Below are 23449 nucleotides of genomic sequence, written 5' to 3' on the forward strand. Positions count from 1 at the left end.
GAGACAGAGAGAGAGAGGGGGAGAGAGAGAGAGAGAGGGGGGAGAGGGGAAAGACAGTGGAAACCTGTTCACTCACAAACGATAATCTGAGAAGAGATATTTTTTCTCCCCCTCTTCTCTCCTCTCTTCCAAAAAGTCTTTGAACTCCTGAACAAAAACAATGGTTTGTGCATCAAACTGCAATTTGCTAAAACAAAGGTATCTGGCCCTATAATCATCGCAATCAGCGGGAAAAAAACAACCTCCACAGATATTTCCAGATAATTTGGCCCCTGTTTAATCTATTTTCTTTTTCTTCATCAAGTAACAATTGTGGAAACATTTTCAACTGTGCTCCACCGATATATGAAACCTTTAATAATAACGGCTTGCTCCGCATTTCTTTAATTAGTTTTAATAAGAGTTAAACTGATGGTAATTTTGCTCACACAAGCCGGTATTCAACGAGTGGGTTGTTCCCTGGGCGAGATAACAGGCTTTAGCTGAGAGTCATTCAGAGCACAGCTAATATAAACACGTTTGTTTTGTGTTGAAACACGGTCTGCTGTTCGCTAAACCCACAATAAAGGAGACATATGTCATTATGGCGATAAATCACCAGTCGGAGAAGAGAGGAGAGTTGCACAATGTGGCGCTTCAGTTTTTGAACCCCCTAACTGGTGAATGTCTCCAGATCTGGTTTTATATTGTGTTTTATTCTTTTGTTTTCTAATGTTTCATCAACCACACTGGGAAGGAGCCAAAATGTCTCCACGACAAGTTCAGGCAGGAAATGAAAATATTAGCTCTGTAAATATTGATGCATTATATCTCAAGCTGTAACATTCACAGAACTGTAACTAATAGTTTAATAACATACGTTCCCAAAAATATAGCCTGAGACAGTCTTTTGTTCTATATTTTGTTTAAATGTTTGTTTAAAAGTGGAAAATAATACTTATTGTGTGTGGTGTTGTTCTGCAGGTCTGTGTGTCTGTACCAAAATAGTGCTCTTATTGGTCTCTGGCCTAGAACTGTATGTTGTGTGTACAAAAATGGCAACCAGAGTCTAGGTCATTAGATGGGTCTGTACCTGACTCTTGGAGGCGGCCACCTTGGCAAACAGAGCCTGGGACACCTTGGCCCTCTTCATCTCCTGCTGGATCTCGTCATAGATGGATGAGTTGATGTTGAGGATGCAGCTCTCTGTCTTGCCGTTCCACTCGCTGGGGAGCGGCGAGGCCTTCACCTGGGCAGGGTAAGGAGTGTCAGCAAAAGGGTTGGAAAACAAGGTGATGCTGCCGTGTTTTCTGGATTCGGGGATCTGTCCAGATAGATAAAGGGAGGAAAGTGAACTATGTTTAAAACATGGGAGACAATTTCACATTCAATTATTTCATACATTTCATAATTTGTCTAATTAACTTCACTTAACATATATAAGAATATATAAGATAACATATTGCTAACACTTTATAATAACTTTTACGAATAAGCATTAATAAACAATTGATCAACTATTAATAAATATGTTTGTATTAATTGAATTACTTGAATTAATAAGCTATTAAATTTATAACGAAATACTTCATACTAAAATTCTAAATTCTAAAAGTGTTACGAACAAATCATGCTATTATTTACATAAAATGCCATAACATACATTATTACGATAACCATGAATTACAATGTTATTGATACAGTACAGTAATGGTGAAAGTGTTACAAAGAGATGGTTCATTGTCGTGTTTGCTTACAGGAGAAATGCCCACAGGAATTCTGGGGTTCCAGTCCTCAGGTCTGACGTTGTTACAGTCTTCTCTCCTGGGCTGCTGGGGCAACAGAGACATGTTTGTTTAGTTCCACCCTCAGAAAAGGGACTTAACCACACACACACCACATTAGCACAGATTATGCGCACGCACGCACGCACGCACGCACGCACGCACACACACACACACACGCACGCACGCACGCACGCACGCACACAAACACACAGCCTAACAAAAAATTGTTAGGCTGTATCGACACAAAGGTAGGATATTACATGTGCAATGACAACGTTAGTAGACTGCAGTCTCATTGATGAAGCTAAACTGATCAGAAATCAGATTGCAGAGAGATACATGGAATTGAATCAACATCATTCCGTGGCTTGTTGTCATTCATATGCAAAGTCCAGAGGAAACCCTTTTAAAACTTGTGTGAATACTGCATTTTTAAAAATATTTTTTTTACGTGTAGGCAATAATTTCATTACTCAGTATTAATCTTATCATTTACAAACTTGCCCAAAACAATCAGTAAAAATCTAAAATAAATGTTTAACGCATATGTCTAGACATTTAACGGGGGAGCCATTTTGGTGGTTATGAAAAGATAATGGACCCCAAATTTGTGGTAAACTGGAATGTTTTAAGATTCCTGGGCATCTTTTTAACCATTTATGACTCAATAGGCGAGGTGTGTGTGTACTGACTACCAACATTTTCCTCAGTAGCTCTAATTGTTAAGCCTGGGACATGCAGAGGCTGGTGAGGGCACTGGAGCCACCCATGGGCACACATGAGAAACATACCTCCGCATCATTTTTTAGGAGGCCTATAAAAGCCTCCCTGTCTCTGCTCAATTGCCACCCTGACTGATTTATGTGGCTAAATCTCCCAACGCATTACTTAATACTCTATAGGAGCTGTCAGTGGGAGACTGGCATATGTCCAGGCCAGGGCTAGGCCTACCATGATAGGACTCAGTCATATGTGAAGGGAAGAATAGAAAAACGCATATTAGGGCTGATGATCATATGCTACAGTGATGTTTCATGTTCAGCAAGAAGTAAAAAACTGTATAGTAAATGGTGGAAATTTAGATGTGACCTATCTAGAATAAACCGGTTATAACGAAACGACAAGGTCTGTGTGCCCTGTACTGCCCCATAAAATGATGCCTTTAAAATACAAACTGAAATCCCAGCCCTGGAATTTGACTAACACAATTATTCAATCGAGAAAGGTGTGTGCATCTCCTGATCCACATGTTTGAAATGGACGACACTGAAGTAAACAGAATTAGGGCCTGAACAGAGGTATGTCTGATAGCAGAAACATGGTCGAGTCTGGTCAATGTGTCGTTGTACGAGGGACAGCTCTCTCTCACTCTGTCTCCCTCCTTCGATCGGCTCTCTCTCCCTTTTTCCATGTCCAGCTTTCACAGCCAACTGACTGTTGAGGAAGACCTGTGAACTGTAAAGTGGCCTTTTCCTAGTTTAAAACCACTGGTTCAGAGTCTGATTCTTCCCTTTCCTTCCAGTTTTGTAAGGACGGCCACTGCGATCTGGCCATGCAGTCAAAAGGGCCTCCCTGTTTGGCCAATGGGTGGCACAGGGACATTCTCACTCTCCCAAATAAAAGGCAGTCTTTAGTCCGAGGCTGAACAGAGGAGGTCTTTGTCTGGCTCTCTCCGCCCTAGACACACTCGACCGCACTCAAAATGTGCTTAAGTGGAAAAGTTGCCACATACCTGTCCAATAAAGGACTTTGATTGTGGGAGAGACAGTGGAGAGCTGGTGGTCAGGCAGTTGAATGAGGAAGTGACTGACTGACAGACTGGGGGAGATTCACTAATCCACAGAACTTGTCGTCATTGAGTTGCTTCCTATTTTAAGAGTGGGGTGGGTAGTGGCACTTGCTGTACAACTTAAGGTCAAAATAAATGCGTTTGTTTGTGTGTTTGTGTCCACTCTCCTCTGTCTGTGTGTATGCTTGCCTGTTCGTTCCATACCTGCACTGGCCGGGTGGGCGGGGTGCTGATGAGTGGCGCAGGCCCCATGGCCGAGGCAGCCGTCAGGCTCCTTTCCCTCTCGTCCTGGTAGATACGGTCTCGCTCGGCCTCGGGCAGCTGCAGGAAGTTCTGCATGGCCCGCAGGTTGACCAGCAGAGACTGGCTGGCCGTCTTAGGATCCTCCTCTTTACGCAGGATCTCAGACAACAGGCCCTGGGAGGAAGAGTGGGAGAGGGAGGGAGAGAGAGAGAGAGAGAGAGAGAGGGAGAGGGAGAGGGAGAGGGAGATGCCCTATTTGTAAGCCCTGAGAAGACTCATACATTGACATCACTACAGGAACTTCATGTCCGTTGTGAACATTCGATTTCTACTAGTAAACTCTCCCAGACCCAGAGGATGATGTAATTATTACAGCACATCGACTCAGTGAGCATCAGTGTAGCAATCAGTGTATCCGCTGTTCCTTTTCAATAGCTATGAATCCTGTCATTACGGGAATCACTGTACTATCAGGACTGTGTGATCGAGGCTTTTCATCCGCCGTTGGACACACACTGAGTGATCCATTTTCAGCTTCTCTTCTTCAATAGGTGTGTGATTTGGAAATATACACAATTATTTTGTAATAAACAACTTGACGTCAGTTCTGTTGATAGTTAGACCAACTACCGGAGATAGAACTAGTGGCTCCGCTGTTTAACTAATGGTACGGTAGTTTAAGAAAACACATTGTGCTTGTGACTTAATGAAACACTGAAGGACATTGGAATAGATTAACTTTATGACGGAGCCAAGTATGTATAACTAGATASAGGTATCAACTCTGAACGGGGAGACAAGCTTTCATACTGACATTGAGTGCATGTCACAGGTATTCTGAAGATTATACGAGAATATGTGTGTGTGCGCATGTGTGTGTGTTATGTGTTTGCGTATATACGCGTGCTTGTGTGTGTGCAATTGTGTTTGTGTATGCTTGCATGTTTATTACGCCTGGCCATCTCCCCAGTCAATCGGCCGCTTCTACAGAAAAGGGAAGGCGAGCCCCGGTGCGTCCACCCCGCCCCGCCCCGCGTAGACACCACACGCAGCCTTATTAACACCCTCGGCAGAAACAGGAAGAGAAAAACACTAACACACAATAAATAATACAAGAGGAGGCTCTCAAAAGGCACATGACTATTTCTTCATACCGGAGAGATAAGGCTGAAAGGAGAAAGGCTTGTCAATTTGCACAAAAACCCCACTGTCTGCTTGCTATCCACTTAACTGRTTTTGTGGAGAGAGCGTCGGTACGCACTGATTCCAATAGATTCTTATCAAGAGGTTTCACACACAACTTCAAAGTGGCGGAGGAGTAATGAGGTTTGCTGCCACCTCCCCCAAAATATGCAGAACATCTTAAGACATTATCTCTGTCAGGGCCCTGCTGCGCTGCCTGCCTGTGAAGTGAAATCACATGTCTTAGCGGAGGGAGCGCAAGCCGTGACCGCGCCTGATGCTCTGACGTTGCGGCTTGCCAGGTGTACGGTAGCTTTTAAATTGTTGTTGTTGTGGTGCTAGGTTGTTGTAAGCGGTTATAAGATGAACTGTTTTGATGATGGGCTTCGACAAGAATGCAGAGTTTGACTTTGAGGCACTACAACTCAAAACAATTCTGTCCTTGTGACAGATGTGTCAGAGCGCTTTGTCAGAGTGCTTTGGGGAAAGGCAAGAGTTGTGTATTTTTTTAATTTTCAGTCCTGGTAGCACATAATACTATCCTGAGATGTTGCAATCTTTCCCTAAATCTCCTATTGGCATCAATGGGGGATTTATGCCAAAGTCAGTGTTAAATTCTGCCCCTCCTCACCTGGGTCCTGTTGAAAGCCACGCGYGCGAACACGGCTTGGGAGATGCCGGCCCTCTTCAGCTCGTCCCTCACCCATTGGTATATCTCCATGGACACCTCGGTGTTGCTGGCTACCTGGGGCTCCAGGGGCTTGGTCAGGGCYTTTCGGTTGACCGGCGGGTGGTTGAGGTACTGCTGCGACAGCGACTGCTGTGCCAGGAGCCGGTTGACGGCATACTGCTGGTTGAGAATCTGGGCCATGACCAGCTGCTGGTTCACCAGCTGGGGGCTAATGGGGGTGGACACCAGGCCCGGGTGGTGCAGGCCGGGGGGGAGCTGAGCTGGGCGGCCGGGGGTCTGGCCCCCACCGTGGGACGGAGGGGGCAGGGGTGGCACCGGGGAGGAGGGGGGCTGCTCGGCCGTGTTGCCCGGGATGGGCTGTTGGGAGAAGGTCAGATGGTTGTGGTTGTGGTTGGGGCCCGGAGGGGAGTGATCGGACAGGCCGTCCATGTCTGCTGGAGGAGGGGAAAGAGAGGGGAAAGAGAGGGGAGGGAGGGGGAGAGGAGAGAGAGAGTCAATTTAAACACTTTGAATACTGGCTGAAGAGTACAGCAGAAAATGTCCAGACAGAATATACCAATGCACACTGTCCAACCCACTCAGATGAGTAAAACAGACTTTGAAATTGAAAACAGTGCATCAGGCTAAATCTCAAAGCAACAAAACTTTACAGCCTCTGAACAAACCTGTGTCCCTGTGATAAGACATAGCTGTTCAGACACTTGCCTGTCTAAAAATCCCCAGCCTAGATTCAGGCCCCAGATAAAGGGCCTCAGTGTGCGACCTGCAGGCTGCCCCCAGAGCCTTGGCAGCTCCCGAAATTAGTTTATAACGTCCATGGCCCAATCATGTGAGCAATAAAAACAAGTGTGTGTGTACGTATGTTTGTGTGTGTGTGTATGTCAGCACATACTGGGAGACAGATAATCCCTGAATCGCTCTTTATGTCCCTAATTCTAAAACAAGGTACGGAAGCTAGCCAATATGACATTTTTGGGGACGGCCTAAATATATCCCCAGGGAGGGGAGAGAGAAGAGAGAGAGAGAAGAGAGAGAGAGAGAAGAGAGAGAGAGAAGAGAGAGAGAGAGACAGAGAGAAGAGAGAGAGAGAGAGGAGAGAGAGAGAGAGAGAAGAGAGAGAGAGAGCGAGAAGAGAGAGACAGAGAGAAGAGAGAGAGAAGCTCTACAGTATAAGGAGCATCCTAGACATGACCTCTTCCATATGGCAGCCTGTTCGGGCCTAAGGAAAAATGAATGTACTATTTATGGTGTCTCTCTCATTTTGGGAATATTTAAGTCCATAATGGCAGTTTGTGAGTATTTTGAGCTTTGTCTAAATTACAAGTCTGTGGATGAAAATAATAATTTTWAAAATCTAAGGGGATATCAAAGTGACTATGAGTGAATGTGAGGTTTCGTCAAACTGGATCTGCTAGAATCTGCTGAGGTTTTCTATCTAAAGAATTCATACAGATTGAATCATTTACATTCACTGAACTTAAAATAGTATATCTTAAATAATCCATATAGTACCATTTACACCTGGATGTGTGCAACTGCCAACATGGGGCCAAAAAATCATATTGAATCATATAAATCATATTTCTGAGAGGCACCAATTGGTGTTACGAGGAGAACATTTTCCACAAACTCAATATTTCAGCGGGATATAAAAGATTGAGTGCCTGGAAGAGCTCCAAGAATCCACACAATAATCACAAATATAGCAGCATATTTTCTTAACTGTCAGGAAACACAACAACCGGCCAAAACTGTTCTTTTCAGTATTTGTCGAAACAAATTATTAAGAAGGGGAAAAAACGTGGTAATAATTACATCTCTCCCATAATCCTCGGCATTCCCTGGCTGTGATGATTCGCTCTTGTCTCTCTACTCTGTGCTCACACACATTGCTGGGGGGCATGCTCACAAATACACACACACACAGACTGAACGCACACAAACACAGCATTTCCATGAAAAAAATAAAAAAAAGGGGTGGCAGAAAAGCACGGCAGGCCCTGGAGAAAAAGCAGCCACAGAAGCGGGAGTCCTTGTGTGGAATCCAGCCACAAAAGAGTCCCGGATTAAACACACAATGGGAATGGGATGTGGGTTGAGAGAGGGAGGGAGGGAGGAGAGAGAAAGAGGGAGAGAGAGAGAGAGATGGAGAGAGAGAGAGAGATGGGGGAGAGAGGGAGCGGGGGAGAGCGAGAGAGAGAGAGAGCGAGAGGGTGGGGGGTGTCTAAAAACCCATGGAACTCTGTCTCCTGCTGGATAGGGGGACTGCTCTCACACTTCAACAGAGTAGAGACCACTTTGCTGGGTCCCATAGAGGCAGACTCTGACAGCAGAGACTGTCGACCAGGGCRCTTCAATGTGTTTAACCAGACGCATTTTCAATTACAGACAGTGTCTCGATGTAAGGCAATATAACTACACTGCCCATGGTGGTAGACTAAGTGTATGTTTATGAAASTACAGTGGCACTGAAGCACAAAGGAGAGACTWACARYCTCKCTTTRAACAGTGSCCTCTATGCCATCGCTGCCACTCAACGGGCACGCATAGTAGGCATCCTTTCATGAATATTAAGGTTGAGAGTGTCGCTGTGGGTGACAAACAGTCACCTGAGGGGTGCCAGCTTTRGCAGGGACTGGGTAGGGACACAGTGCAGTGTGTGTGCCCACAGACGGTGTGTGTGTGGCCATGTGACGTACCTAGTGTGTTGGCACGTGGGCTGTCGTGGAGGACACACGTCCCCAGGTAGCCCTCCAGCTGCGAGGGTTGGCGCATGCCTGCACAGACGTGTGGGCAAGACGGGCAAACACACACACACACACACACCACACACACACACACACACACACACACACACACACACACACACACACACACACACACACACACACACACACAGAGGACAAGACACACAGTGCACAGGTGAAGAGAGCGAAAGAGCGAAAGAGAGGGTTAACACCCCATACAATCTACATGATACATGACCAGGGGAAGAAAGGGTTAATGTGGACATAAGGGATGCCACAGCGTTGATACCCACTATGCTTCACCTCATATCCCATGTACACATAAATATCACATTCTAAATACACACAGAACTTGTCTAAATGTGTAGTTTCAACATCGCTGCTACTTGAGATCCTACATTCTTTATGTACTCTTCCATAAACCATAAAGAATGTTAGGTAAAATGTGTGTGTACACAAGAGGATGGGTAAGGGGCCAGTGGTGTTATGTGTTCATGTTGTGGTGTTATGTGTCCAGACAAATGGAGTACGATATGATCAGAACAGTGTTCACAGGTAAAACCATGAAAACATTCTGGTCTTATATCTTGACCAGTGAAGATTCCTCAGAGGAGGAAGGGGAGGACCACCGTACTCAGTGAATTTCATAAAAATGTAAATAGTGAAACATTTAAAAAGTTATATTTTTTAGATAAAACTATACTTAATAGATTAACATCACCAAATAACTGATTAAAATACACTGTTTTGTAATGAAGGTTTACAGTAGTCTCAACAGCACTCTGTAGGGTAGCACCATGGTGTAGCCGGAGGACACCTAGCTTCCGTCCTCCTCTGGGTACATTGACTTCAATACAAAACTAAGGAGGCTCATGGTTCTCATCCCCTTCCATAGACTTACATAGTAATTGTGACGACTTCCGGAGGATGTACCTATCAGAGCTCTTGCAGCATTAACTGACATGTTGTCCACCTAATCAAAGGATCAGAGATTGAATCTAGTACTGAAAGCATAAGACACAGCTCGCTAGCAGTGTAGTGCATAAAATGGGGTGAGTAGTTTATTCAAAGCAAGAGAAAGAAAAGAGTTGAACAAATTTCTTCTAATATTTAAGAGAAGCAGCAGAGAGAGAGAGATAGCTATATTTTCTTGTATTTTTTCCACTTTCACTTTAACTTACTTTGCTAGTTTGCTAATTTAGCCTACTCAAACACCTGCCTCAAACAGAGGTCAGCCAGTGTAACTGCTAAATTGCTTGCTGTACACTGTACTGCGTGATTGTAGCAGGTTTACTAACGTGTTAGTTCTAGTAGCTATGTTGACTTTGACGTTAGATAATATGGTGACAACGATGTAGGCTGTGTGTAGCAGTTAGCGGTTCTGGTATGAAGGTTTGGCTTGGAAAGATTTTTATCGCCTGGTCACAGACAGCTGATGTGTTGTTGTGCACTGAAGTCCACAAGCAAAGGGAAAAGGTGAGAGGAGGAGAGCGCGTAGATGCGAGAAGGAATTATACAACGAGCAAAGTGATGATGCTGTTTGTATGTGGCTGCTATGTAAGTGAAATGTGTGTGCGGGTAATCAGGGGTGTATTCATTCCGTCGATTCTGTTGAAAAAAAAAGTTTCTGAAACGGAAGCAAATGGAACAAAACGGSGACAAATCTACCTGAATTTGTCCAATAGAAACTCTCATTTGGAACTGTTTGAACTAATGATTACACCCTAGATCAGATAGATGCAAGCAAGAGTGTGCAAGAAGGTATTGAATGTGTCACTGTCTTTCATCTTGATTACTTCCATTTATCTCTCGACCAGTTCCCCCAAGTTATAAACGTTTATTCGTAGGCTAGGTTGTAGCAAACTCATGATGGGTACAGGGAAAATTAGAGTATCACGTAGTAGCCTAAACCTGTTGATGTTACATTGAGCTGGGTTAATGGAATATGAATGACAGTCATACAATATGCTGTAATAGAAATAATGCCATGCTCATAAAAAATAAATCGTCCTCCTTAATCTTAAACAGCACCGACCGCCACTAATCTTGAATGTAATCAACATGAGCACGAGCTTGTATAGGAAGGTGGATTTCTACACAGTAGGTTGAAACCAATACTCTAAATAACTGTATATTAAACTCTATTAATATGACTGGTATAGTATTTCATGACCAAAACACATAAAATAGACAGTATCTGAATTATGTGACCTAATTTCCAAAAAGGGACAAGGAGGACTAACCGAGTAATCTAAAATACAAAGCCAGCSTTGTTCTACTTTGACAAGGAAAAACAGATTGATTTCAAACCAGATGATAGCCAGGAAAATCATCCTTACTGTATGTCATTTGTAGGTAACTGAAACAGTATTCATAAACAAAGGTCGCGGACCTCAATTTAGTCTGTGATTTGACAGCTATTACTGAATACTAAACTACATCTGATAAGCAATAATAGATTACTCTGAATGGATTCAGGAAAAACGGTGAAAACATTGTGCACCTGAGCAGTGTACAGGGAAATATCTGAGAAGAGCCATCATTAGATGATGTGATTAAAATGTGTTTAATGTACCGGGAAGAGGGGGGGGGGACCATGGGGCAGACATATTGGAATGGTGATTGGGGGGTCTGATAAGACAGTGTTAGTGTAACATTTTGCACTCTGTCCATTTTGCTTACCCATCATATCTTTTGTCTTCTTGAAATGTTTATACCAGCGCCCAAATTCCTGACACTTCGCCGCCGACACATTTGCATAGTAAGTGCTGTTCACAATGGAGGAGATCATACTCTGAAAGAGAGAGATTGGTAAAGAGAGAGAAAACCTTCAGGATCCACAATGTGCACCATGAGGGCATATATTAACGCTGGTGTGACATGCACTYATACTGTGTTTTRTMGTCAAAATGAATAAAACATTTCGGTGCACAAACAACAATATTCTAGCAAAGACCATTTTTTATCAGTCATGCACAAATCTTGGTCTTGTCTTTCCAAATGTAAAACAAATCAAAATGAAATATAAGAGGTGTGTCCCTTTATAGCAAATGCCACGGAGTTTGAGAGAACCTTTCTGGGAGGAAGGTAAATAATGGGCTTCACTGAATTAGTAGCCTTGTTGATATCAGGGTGTAGTACTACGGTAAAGAGCAGTTTGCTTTCAAAAAGTAAAATAACAAACAGACTATTAAAAGTTAGCATCTGGAAATCAGGCAATGTAAACAGATGAATCTTTTCTTTTTTCTCCGGATCTCCACAATATGTTAAAAAACATCTTCAAGAGACATAAAGCTTTATATCTGTGCCCTCTCGCCTTCTCCACAATTGACTCTACTCTTCCTTATTTATTTCTCGAACGCATTCCTCGCAAACAAGGCGCAGTCTTCTTTTCATTAAATGTTTTAACACCTTCCTGGCCTGCGGGTGAATAGCAGGAGAAATTGTTTTGATTGTTATAAATATTCAAAAGATGAAACCATCTGTTTTCAAATTACAGGTATGCCATCTTTATCATATCTTTAATATGAGCACTTGGGGACGGGAGGGAACCTTCTGGCACAACAGCACTTCAGTGAACAACACACGGCGCTGGCAGCAGAGCCGCAGCCTCATCTCCCACTCCTCCTCACCGGAGATGGAAGACGAGGGAGGGTTGAGTCTGCTGCTGTGGATCACTATGGAACTGATGTTGAACTCCTGACCTCAACATCACTACACAACCACCATACATTACAAGCCCGGTGAATTGCTGAATGATCATTGAGGATGAGTTATTGAGGATCTGACAATTGAGGATTGGTATCTTCAATAGTGTTAACAGAAAATGGCACATACAGTACAGTATATCAGCTGAACCCAGTCCATATGAATGCACTATTTTGGTGAGTATAGTCCATATTTTGGCATAATGCTATTCCTTGGGCGTAGCATGTTGCATTTACAGTATCTGGGTGAGGCAGAGCCAGCTATAGCAGGGCCCACCCAAGACACACTGCCTGTGTTCCTCCATCTTTGACACAGATGTTCTAATAAACAGTCCTCATTAATCAGGCATCTCCCTCCATACATCACGCCTCTCACTGGGGCACACACACACAGGCAGGTACACACACACGCAGGCACAGACACGGTACACACATTTGCCAAGCCYTGCAGATAACCACCGCCACCTCGCGCCCACGAAGCCTCTGCCAGCCAGCAGCCATCAACAGGTAGTGGTAGGTACCGTGGTGTGGCACCAGGATGCTGCTGTCTGCCTGCCCTGGGCCCTTTAAGTGATAGCCATCTACAGCACAGGAGCTTATCAGTGTCCCCCGGGAAGTCGCACAGGGACATTATCTGCCCCAACTATCTACTCCACTTTCCGTCATGGGAGAGAGACGCATGAAAAAGACACGTTGGTAAAACCTGCCATGGCCTGCAAGCATATTGCACACACACACACATAAACTAACTAAGACACCGTACACACACCCTTTTCTTGTTCCCTAGCTCTGATTGTGGCTAATATCTTGCTTCCCCCCCAAACATCTAAAACTAATTACAGTCAATTCCACACCAATTGGGTTAAGCGTCCCCACCCCTCCCCACACACACATGTACGCACTCTTGCGCACACACATGCACACATACACACCAATAGGCCCTACCGCTACCTCAGCCACTAGCAGCCTTAGAGCAGAGCCCAGTCTCACAAAGATGGCATTTCATGGCTATTTGCTGCTATGCAACAGGACAGCTGCTCTGTCACGGCCGCCCGGTGGGGGGAAGGAGGGGGCAGAGAGGCAAGGGGGGCCTCTTTTGTTACCTTAGTTTCAGAGGAGCCTGGGGGTTAAGTTCGCTCCCAGTCACTGAGCCGGCCCTCTCAGAGAGGGTGGTGATGAGGAGAAGGTGGTGGACGGGAGTCAAACTTTTTAGTGAGACCTCATCTACTTTTCCTCTACGGGGGGCATTACATTGGAACTCCATCTGAGCGCAGTCAAATGATATTCCACTGGGAACAATAACAATGGCCACAGTGGTGAATACAGTCTCTTTTCTCTCAGCCCCCCCTCCCCTCTCTTGGAGTTGGAGTCTCTTCAGGGCATTTGTAGGCCAAACACACAAAGCATGACTCCGCGCCACAAAAGAATGAACTAAATGTTTGACAAGACCCAGAACAAAGGCGCCGTTTTTTCAAGATCCCCCCCCTCTTTCTTTCTCTCTTTGAGCCCTGTTCTGAGGTAGGGTTCATTCTCTCCCSCAAATTCTCTGTTTGTTAACCTTTCTCTCCCCAGGATTACCCTCCTGAATATCAAGGAGACACTAATCCTATAAAAGCTGCCAATCTTCCCTGCCTCCGAACACACCCTTTCCTCTCCCCGGGCGCTGTTGGCTTCCCAGAAGCCTTAGGAGCGCTGCGGCCTCTGTGGCTTCTCACCTGCCGCCCATCACGTCCGCTTCAGGCACTATCATCAGAGACCCTGAGCCAGAGTTTAATACTGATAAGAAACAGCAGTAGCCATGCAGGTCTAATACTGGGCTGGGCTCAATGGACCAAATGAGACTTATAGAGAGACCTATGAAAAGCAACAASACACCTCTCTGTGGGTATAGCAATGCAGAACTCACAGTGTAACAGATGTCAGATATTTTTAGGTCGGCCATCTGTGAACCCCTACAATGCGAGTAAAGGGATCGCTGCTTATTGTATATCACATATGATATTTGGGATTAACAATGCACATCTCAACTACCATTTCATATTTCAGGTAGCCTGTAAAACAGACACTCTTACTTACTCAGAGCATCTTACAATMAGTAAATAACAATGGCTGAACAACGGAGTAAAATCGAGCAGCGATGCTATCCTCTGAGCCTGCGCGGTTGGACCGCACCAGAGAGTGGTTCACATATGGACCCTAAACAMGGTGATTACCGGGCTGAGGGAGGGAGCGGCGGCTCGGCTCAGCCTGAACACCGCCGGGGGACTCTTTACATCATCACCACGCTCTGCCCGGCTAAACACACACACCACGGGCCTCTAGGTGACCATACGGCAGCCTCGGTGAGGGGAGAGTCCACTGAATACCGCACTCCATAACACACACACTCCATACCGTAAGCGCTCACACACACACACTCCATACCATAAGCGCTCACACACACACACACTCTATATCGTAAGCGCACACACCCAGACGGCTCCTGTGAACTTTTCTGCAGAACAGCTTCTGTTATGAGCTATGATATATGACGTAAGCTGTAATTCTATAGAGTCAAGCTACTTGAATACAGAGTGAGTGTATTACATAATGGTGAGAGAAAAAAAAACTTTAAAAAAACATACATATTTCTAGCCTGACGTATAAAGAGCAAAATCAAGATTATTCTGGGTCGGTCCATTGTTTACCCAACAATAACACTGCATTCAATCAACAGTACTGCTTCTGCAAATGAGGGGGGAAGAGAAGAAGAAGGGGGGGACGGACGTGCATCTATATGGACGACAATGGGTATTGATTTGGATTTTCTATGGCAATTCTCCATCGTGTTCCACTCTATCAAACTCMGGGCATTTGAAAAAGGGACACTGGCAGTCTTTGGCAAATGGAATAGTGGGGGTTTGTGGACGGCTCCAGCACCTGTGATAAGGGACATTCTTTTGCCAGAGAGCTCTGGTTCATGTCTTTGAGTAACTCCTTGAGGGCATTTCTTACTGTAGAGTGGGTCCACTGCTCTGGCGGCAGGTCCTCCAGTTTAGGACAACTGTGAGACGAGATAGGAGGTAGGAAGAAGAGATAGAGGGGGAGAGAGAAAGAGAAAGGGATGAGGGTGGGGGGAGAGGACAGAGAACAGGGAGATTGAGACAGGGGAGGGGGGAATAGAGAGAAGGAGAGAAAAGAGGGCAGAGAACAGGAGAGAATAGGAGGAGAAAGAAAGAGAGAGGGAGATGAGCACAGGGCCTTGCTTTCCTGCTGCAAGCGCCCCTCCAAGACAGACAGATTTCATTTGGCGCATCAAGCAGATGCATCTGGAGATTGCTCTCTCTCCCTCCCTCCCTCCCTCCCTTCTCCCTCGCTCTCTCTCTTTCCCTCTCTCTCTCCTGATTGTTCTGATTAGTTAATTACTTTATACAACACATCTGCTGTATTGATGCATGAATTATACATCAGCTGCATGTGGCGACTATTATTTCATGTTACTTCTACCTTCCTGGCTCGATGTGCTCGGCGAAACAATTTAAGGTGTTACCGGCTAGATTTCTGCAGCGGGGGGAAAGGAAATAACAACATGCCACACGTAAAAACACAAATTTTTGATAAAAAGACAAAGAATGTGAAAAGTGTGTGTGTGTGTGTGTGTGTGTGTGTGCGCGTCTATGCGATATACAGATGAATGTACTCTATTTACAGACAAGTGGACCCCCTTTCAAACCAGATCATTTTAATGAGGGGGAATTCGAACGAGAACAAGCAGGTCTCCAGTGAGAGAGCCCCGTTCGCTTCAGATAAGGATCTCTCCATGTGATCAAGCACGAGCAGACGTCACGTGTGTGGGACATATGGCCATGTTCGCATTGCATGCATTCCTGAATTATGGCAATGACAAAAGAAACACGTGAACCGCACACTCCACAGTTTGTATGGGTGTCTATTGAGTTTATGTGTGTGTGGTGGGGGAGATGGGTTGCTATTGTCTTAAAGGTTATCAAAAGGTTGTAGGTACTTTGATATGTGTAATGCATATATAATAAACAGAAGGTAGATCGGTAGAAGTTAGAGGATTCAAAGATGGAGGGCGAACACACACACACACACACACACAACACACAACACACACGGCTCTGGTTGAGGCTTTGCCAGAACACCTTAAACGGCTGTAGCAGCTAGAGAGCCTCTGGGGAAAGCAAAGGAACAGAGGGGAGGAAAAGAGAGGAGGGTGAGTGGTGGAGACAGACAGCTATCCATGCAGACACACAAGCTTGCTGGAAATAAACACAACCTTCTGTGTCCTGGCTGGTGTGTGTGCAGAGGAGGGGAGGAAAGAGAGGGAGGGAGAACAACCTGTGTGTGTATGTGTGTGTATGTGAGCGTGTGTGCGTGTGTGTGCGCGTTGCGTGTGTGTGTGAACAGCCCCCCAGAGGGTTGCATTAGCAGTGAACTAGTGAGGGTAGGGCTGAGTGTGTGCAGCTGGCACAGGCCTCTACACCAGCAGTACCAATCTCAGTGTGTGTGTGTGTGTAGTCTGTGGCTGCTATGTGGTCTGTAAACAGTATGTGTGGGCTGTGTGGCCAGACTGGTCATTAGAAATAGACGCCGATTTTGGATGTTTGAAAACGTCCTGAGAACGTCGATATATGCCTTCCTCGGCTCTCACAACAGCAAAAAATATATAAATATTGCCCAGCACTGGGCGAGAAGTGATGATGATTGGAGCTGGGACATGCTGCTTAGACCACTGTGCTACTGCAGTTCACAATGCTCTAGCAAGCTTTGAGAACACTGTGAATACTGATGATACCTGATGGTAATATTGCATGTTTTTTTATTATTTTGTTGTAGCCCTTTCCTGCAGTCAAATGAACTAGTGGCCTTATAAGTGGAATGTTATAAATATTTTTCATAATTTCATCATAAATAAACATACTTTCTTTTTACGCCGAAAATCTGTGTTTCTATGTCAAACGGTTTCGGTATATTTCCATCTTCTGTGATGTATATAAAGTGTAATATTGGGATGCAAACTCAAAGAAGATTTGTTTAAGACTACCAAGAAACACTCTGTGTGACCCTGATTTAGCCCACTGGGGTAAAAGGTTAAGCCTTCCCCAAACCATAGCCCTAACCTTAACTATTAATGCCCAAACTGTTAACCTTTGAGTTGTTTCTGTTTGAATCCTGTAACCATGTGTAATTAACCCTGTGACCACGCATAATGAAGCGTAAAAAATAATAATATGTTGAATTTCGAAGGGAAACTATGAGATCTTGTTGGTGTGGCTACTGACTGTGGTCAACGTATTACATTTTTGTATTTATTTCACCTTTATTTAACCAGGTAGGCTAGTTGAGAACAAGTTCTCATTTACAACTGCGACCTGGCCAAGATAAAGCAAAGCAGTGCGACACAAACAACAACACAGAGTTACACACGGAATAAACAAACATACAGTCAATAATACAATAGAAAAAGTCTATATACAGTGTGTGCAAATGAGGTTAGATGAGGGAGGTAAAGCAATAAATAGGCCATAGTGGCGAAATAATTACAATATAGCAATTAAACACTGGAGTAATAGATGTGCAGAAGATGAGTGTGCAAGTAGAGATACTGGGGTGCAAAGGAGCAAAATAAATAAAATAAATAACAGTATGGGGATGAGGCAGTTGGATGGGCTATTTACAGATGTGCTATGTACAGCTGCAGTGATCTGTGAGCTGCTCTGACAGCTGGTGCTTAAAGCTAGTGAGGGAGATATGAGTCTCCAGCTTCAGTGATTTTTGCAGTTCGTTCCAGTCATTGGCAGCAGAGAGCTGGAAGGAAAGGCGGCCGAAGGAGGAATTGGCTTTGGGGGTGACCAGTGAAATATACCTGCTGGAGCGTGTGCTATGGGTGGGTGCTGCTATGGTGACCAGTGAGCTGAGATAAGGCGGGCTTTACCTATCAAAGACTTATAGATGACCTGGAGCCAGTGGGTTTGGCGACGAATATGAAGCGAGGGCCAGCCAACGAGAGCAAACAGGTCGCAGTGGTGGGTAGTATATGTGTCTTTGGTGACATAACGTATGGCACTGTGATAGACTGCATCCAATTTGCCGAGTAGAGTGTTGGAGGCTATTTTGTAAATGACATCGCCGATGTCAAGGATCGGTAGGATAGTCAGTTTTACGAGTGTATGTTTGGCAGCATGAGTGAAGGATGCTTTGTTGCGAAATAGGAAGCCAATTCTAGATTACATTTTGGATTGGAGATGCTTAATGTGAGTCTGGAAGGAGAGTTTACAGTCTAACCAGACACCTAGGTATTCGTAGTTGTCCACATATTCTAAGTCAGAACCATCCAAAGTAGTGATGGTGGACGGGCGGGCAGGTGTGGGCAGCGATCGGTTGAAAAGCATGCATTTAGTTTTACTTGCATTTAAGAGCAGTTGGAGGCCACGGAAGGAAAGTTGTATGGCATCGAAGCTCGTCTGGAGGTTGGTTAACACAGTGTCCAAAGAAGGGCCAGAAGTATACAGAATGGTGTCGTCTGCGTAGAGGTGGATCAGAGAATCACCAGCAGCAAGAGCGACATCATTGATGTATACAGAGAAAAGAGTCGGCCCGAGGATTGAACCCTGTGGCACCCCCATAGAGACTGCCAGAGGTCCGGACAACAGGCCCTCCGATTTGACACACTGAACTCTGTCTGAGAAGTGGTTGGTGAACCAGGCGAGGCAGTCATTTGAGAAACCAAGGCTGTTGAGTCTGCCGATAAGAATGTGGTGAATGACATAGTCGAAAGCCTTGGCCAGGTCAATGAATACAGCTGCACAGTATTGTCTCTTATCGATGGCGGTTATGATATCGTTTAGGACCTTGAGCGTGGCTGAGGTGCACCCATGACCAGCTCTGAAACCAGATTGCATAGCGGAGAAGGTATGGTAGGATTCAAAATGGTCGGTGATCTGTTTGTTAACTTGGCTTTCGAAGACCTTAGAAAGGCAGGGTAGGATAGATATGATAGATAACGTAAATGGTATGTACAGTTTTACAGTAGGTGCTTTGAGCAAACCTGACTGCCATGCATGGTTTTTGTATGGACTGGATAGCTACCATTGCTATGTCCAGCCCATCCATGACTATGGGGTGTATGGCGGGATTCCAGGTATGTCTTTGCAGTTATGGCTACTGCAAGGTCTATGGCTATAATGCTAATTTGAGTTCGGGTGGAAGCATGGAAAGGAATGGAAGGCCTATGTGTTGGGTGTTTAACCCAAGTTAACTAGGTACGCATGCTACACTAGGCTGGTATAGCTGGGTGGTGGGTTCAGAAGGGTGATGTGGTTGGGTACTTCACTGGACTTGCATTGGGTGGGTAGTTGATTGGGCAACAGGGCGTGGAGACTGACCTGTGCAGCTGAATTTTCAGCGTGACCACATGGTACACGTCCTGCAGCATGTCTGCCACGGTGGCGTCCGGTGCGTCCGTCACGTAGGACAGTGGGACCGGGTTCCACTTGCCCACCTGAATGAGACCTGCAATGGAAAGAGAAACACAAACACAATCAATGGTAAATGTTATGTTTCTCAAAGTTAGACGCATACAGATAAACATTTACAATCATTGATTGATTCTATATTTTTCCAGCAAAGCCACATTAAGATTGACATTTCTTTTCCCAGTAAGCCCCGCCCAGGTCTGTGTGTTAGAGTTGCAGTCAGCTGCAACGGGTCACACCTTCACTCCCACTGAGTGTTCTAGCTAGAGGTGTACAGAGCAGAGAGGCCCTGAGAACTCCTGAGAGACATGTAGTTGCATCCCCTGTCTGGGATCAATGTCAGCCTACGTTACTGAGCCTTCAGATCAGCTGGGAAACTATCAGAGGCCTGGACAGCTAAGGCGGTTGTGTGTGTGTGGGGAGAGGGGGGAAGGGGGCAAGTGTGGTGTGTGTGTGTGTGTGTGTGTGTGTGTGTGTGGTGTGTGTTGTGTGTGTGTGTGTGTTGTTGTGTGGTGTGTGTGTGGTGTGTGTGTGTGTGTGTGTGTGTGTGTGTGTGTGTGTGTGTTGTGTGTTGTGTGGTGTGTGTGTGTGTGTGTGTGTGTGTGTGTGTGTGTGTGTGTGTGTGTGTGTGTGTGTGTGTGTGTGTGTGTGTGTGTGTGTGTGTGTGTGTGGGTGGATGGATGGATGGAAGGGGGGGAGTGTGTGTGGGGTAAGCTGTGGGAGAAGCCAAATCATAGCAGAGGCCAGTTCTATAGTTCGTGGAACGGGCCTGTTGTGTTGCGGGTGTGTGTGTGTGCATGCCTGAGTTTTGTACATGTGTGTATATGTGTATGTGTGTGTAGTGGGTGCGTGTATGTGTGTGTGAGCGGGTCATCAATAGATTGGGGGCTTGTTCCAGTCCTACCTTTCGCTTGTGCCGCCGAGCTGTGCGAGTAGCCCAGTGACAGAAGGGCCATCTCGATGAGCTGGTTGAACAGCATGTCTTTCCTGACSAGCACAAACTCGGCGTGCTCCTCCTTGCTGTCAAACTCGATGGGGCTCTCGTAATGCTCCACCACGCAGAACACAGGGAGCATGTTGCCTGGAGAGACACAGACAACACAGCGAGGGCTCAGACATGACAAATGGTGACCTTCAATGGGGGGATTAATATTACATTTAGACACAGCTGATACAGTCAGACTACCTCTATTCATGAATGAATGAATGAATGCCAGTGCCATTCGTATTATCAGTGACAGCACAATGATAAATATTGCATCGTTTTTTATTAGAATTTCCATATTAGCCTTATTCACATTGATAGAACTAGTAGTGGTAGTAGATGTGGTGGTAATGTGATTTTAGTTATTCAATCATGATCAGTGACATCATGATTAAAGTAATGATTTCAATGTTCTTAGCCATTATTAATGACATCATTATTCAATTTGAACTAAAGTCTAAATAAATTGAATGCTGTTCAGATGAATCTTGGCCAATCTCAGCTTTCAACCACTTTTTGGCTGAGATCTGTTGATTCATTGTCAAGGAGCTCAGATCACATTAGACTGCTTCTGCCTCTGCTGTCAACCCCATATCACCTTCCCATGATGCACCGCTCCAAATCCCAACACTCCAGTGCGCCCTGAGGTTTACTAGTCTGTGTAAACACTGCACTGATATTAGGTAGAAAACGAGGAATCCTTGTCCAAAGACGTTGCACTGTGCAAATTTCAAATTATACCATTTGGGTTAAAAACGTCTTTTGATGTTTCGGTGACTTAAGTTTCGGAGCATCATAACTTTTCTGGTTAAAATGTTCCTCTATAGCCTTCAGTGGTGATGATATGCAGCACATTATTCATGGAGTTTGAGCAGTTGCAATGAACCATATTTCTAATGTCCGGCATCCTGAAGATGCAAACATCTCTGACAAACAATCAATAAACGGGGTAATCACCAGCAGGTGCCAGGGAATGTGCTGAAACGCTGCTTCTCTCCCTGATTTTAATAGATAGAGATCTAACAATAAAGACTGCTGTGTAGGTTCATTTCAGGATCAATACAGCCTTTGTTTTCATGGAGCGGAGAAAAGCCCATGGTAAATATTATTCAGCTCAAACAATGCCCACTGTGGCCATGCGAAACTTCAGCAACAGACGCTTCTATAAATTTCACAATTTCCTCTCGAAAAAGGCTAATAAATATGCTGGAACATTCTGAAAAACGCGAGGACAGAGTGATGTAGGGCCTGAGGATGATGATTGGGGAGTAAAATTGAACTTTCTCAGCTGGTGTTTTGCAACAAATGAGACAGGAACCAACTAAGTAACAGCGCATCAAGACACTCAACGCAACATTCTATGGTTCCAAAGTCCCCACAAACACCACCGAACAAACAGACGAGACATAACGGCCAACRGCTAATAAACTCATGAAAATCTGCAGGTCTGAATGCTCGTATCTAGCCCCAAAAATTCATAAAATAATAACATTATTCATGTAATGACCAGGCCAGTAGTTACTGTATATAAAAAAGCTATATGTCATCATCTCAAAATAAATGCCCCTTAAGTGGGGGACCTACATTCTCTATAATAAACAACAACAGGAGAGAAACAGTGACGCAGTGCTATGCAGAATAACACAGTAATAATTCTCAAACGGCTTCGGTATAAACAATGGGTCTTCGTAGATAGGCCTAAGTGTGGGTGTGTGCACTAAGATGACTAAGGGAAATTTAAATCGGTTTGCACAGGAAGATGGAAACAAAACCATGACAACATGACACTTGTGAACCATGAAGACATTATAATTGTAAACACAGACAGTACACACACACACACACACTTACGACATTCCACCTCTCTCCCATCTTGCCAAACACACACAGGCCATAATTTGGGCCTACTTGTACTGAGGGTCCTTTTGAAGTGTCTGAGGGTTTATATTTTGCTATCTCACACACCTACACACATAAACACACACCACCCTGACCAGTGTCACTCACCCCTCTTGTGGCAGTTCTTGAGGAGGTGTCCCGAGGGTTTGTAGGGTACCCCGGCCAGCTTGGCCCCCGTGCTYCCCAGGCGGGCCCTGCCCAGGGGGCTGCCGTTCTGTTCCAGCCGGGCCAGCTTGGCTGGGGGGGCCTTGGAGTCGCGGTCYCCCATGCTGTTGACCAGGTCACAGTTCTCCTTCCCCAGGCACGCCTCGCTGAGATGGTCCATCATTCTCAGCACCTCTGCTCACTATCACCTGGGAGGAGATAAGACAGGGACAGWCTGGGTGTTAACTAGCTGGCAGGACATTAGGGGGTTTCATGGACATGTAAGGCCTTCACACAGTAAGCACATCATATTCAAATGCATGATATGAAGTATGCCAAATTATCTTTTTAGGGTTGATTGTTTGGACATTGAAAAMGTTASAAKAAAGAGGGTGATAACTTGTCAACATGAACATCTATCTATGGGAAAAAGCACATAACAAWAACATAACAGTTACAACAATAACTGCCAATTTTGTGCTTTCATTACTTGGCACTCACAATGTTTCGTGCCATCGTAATGTTCCCATTTTTCAGAGCATGTATTATTTATGTCTGTCCCACTACGGATTCCCATATGGTGGGCAAACAAGCCCATTTTTTTTGCAAACACATTAATTTGCAGAGAGATTCCACTCTGATGATTACTGCAGTTCACAGCACAAGCCCACAAGCCCACAAGCCTTGCAACAGTGAAGTGAAGGTTGAGAGAGTAGAGCTAACATATTCAGCTTGAGTCACTTTCAGCACTCCAAAAAACAAAAAATTACCAGACAGGCTTTTGGGAAAAAAGCATAAACAGGCAAAGGACCCACAAG

The 23449-nt window shown here is 44.9% G+C and overlaps 1 protein-coding gene across 12 annotated transcripts in view; it reads right to left on the minus strand.

The window, feature by feature from the left end:
- satb1b (SATB homeobox 1b) overlaps positions 1-23449 on the minus strand; it is a 56908-nt gene that overhangs the window by 18817 nt on the left and 14642 nt on the right. For 3 of the 12 annotated variants that reach the window (XM_023980277.3, XM_023980270.3, XM_023980271.3), the window contains exons 2-11: positions 22596-22840; positions 20508-20684; positions 19514-19640; positions 15045-15168; positions 11101-11212; positions 8371-8448; positions 5612-6105; positions 3745-3972; positions 1737-1811; positions 1073-1303 (exon numbers count right to left, since the gene is read on the minus strand). In XM_023980277.3, the coding sequence (XP_023836045.1) occupies positions 1073-1303; positions 1737-1811; positions 3745-3972; positions 5612-6105; positions 8371-8448; positions 11101-11212; positions 15045-15168; positions 19514-19640; positions 20508-20684; positions 22596-22815 (1866 nt within the window). In that variant the 5' untranslated portion in view covers positions 22816-22840. The remainder of the gene's footprint in view (positions 1-1072; positions 1304-1736; positions 1812-3744; positions 3973-5611; positions 6106-8370; positions 8449-11100; positions 11213-15044; positions 15169-19513; positions 19641-20507; positions 20685-22595; positions 22841-23449) is intronic. The other 9 variants (XM_023980276.3, XM_070437346.1, XM_070437344.1 and 6 more) reach the window with 8 other exon arrangements.

The sequence above is a fragment of the Salvelinus sp. IW2-2015 genome, linkage group LG35 (genome assembly GCF_002910315.2).
Source record: "Salvelinus sp. IW2-2015 linkage group LG35, ASM291031v2, whole genome shotgun sequence".
Classification (NCBI taxonomy): Eukaryota; Metazoa; Chordata; class Actinopteri; order Salmoniformes; family Salmonidae; genus Salvelinus; species Salvelinus sp. IW2-2015.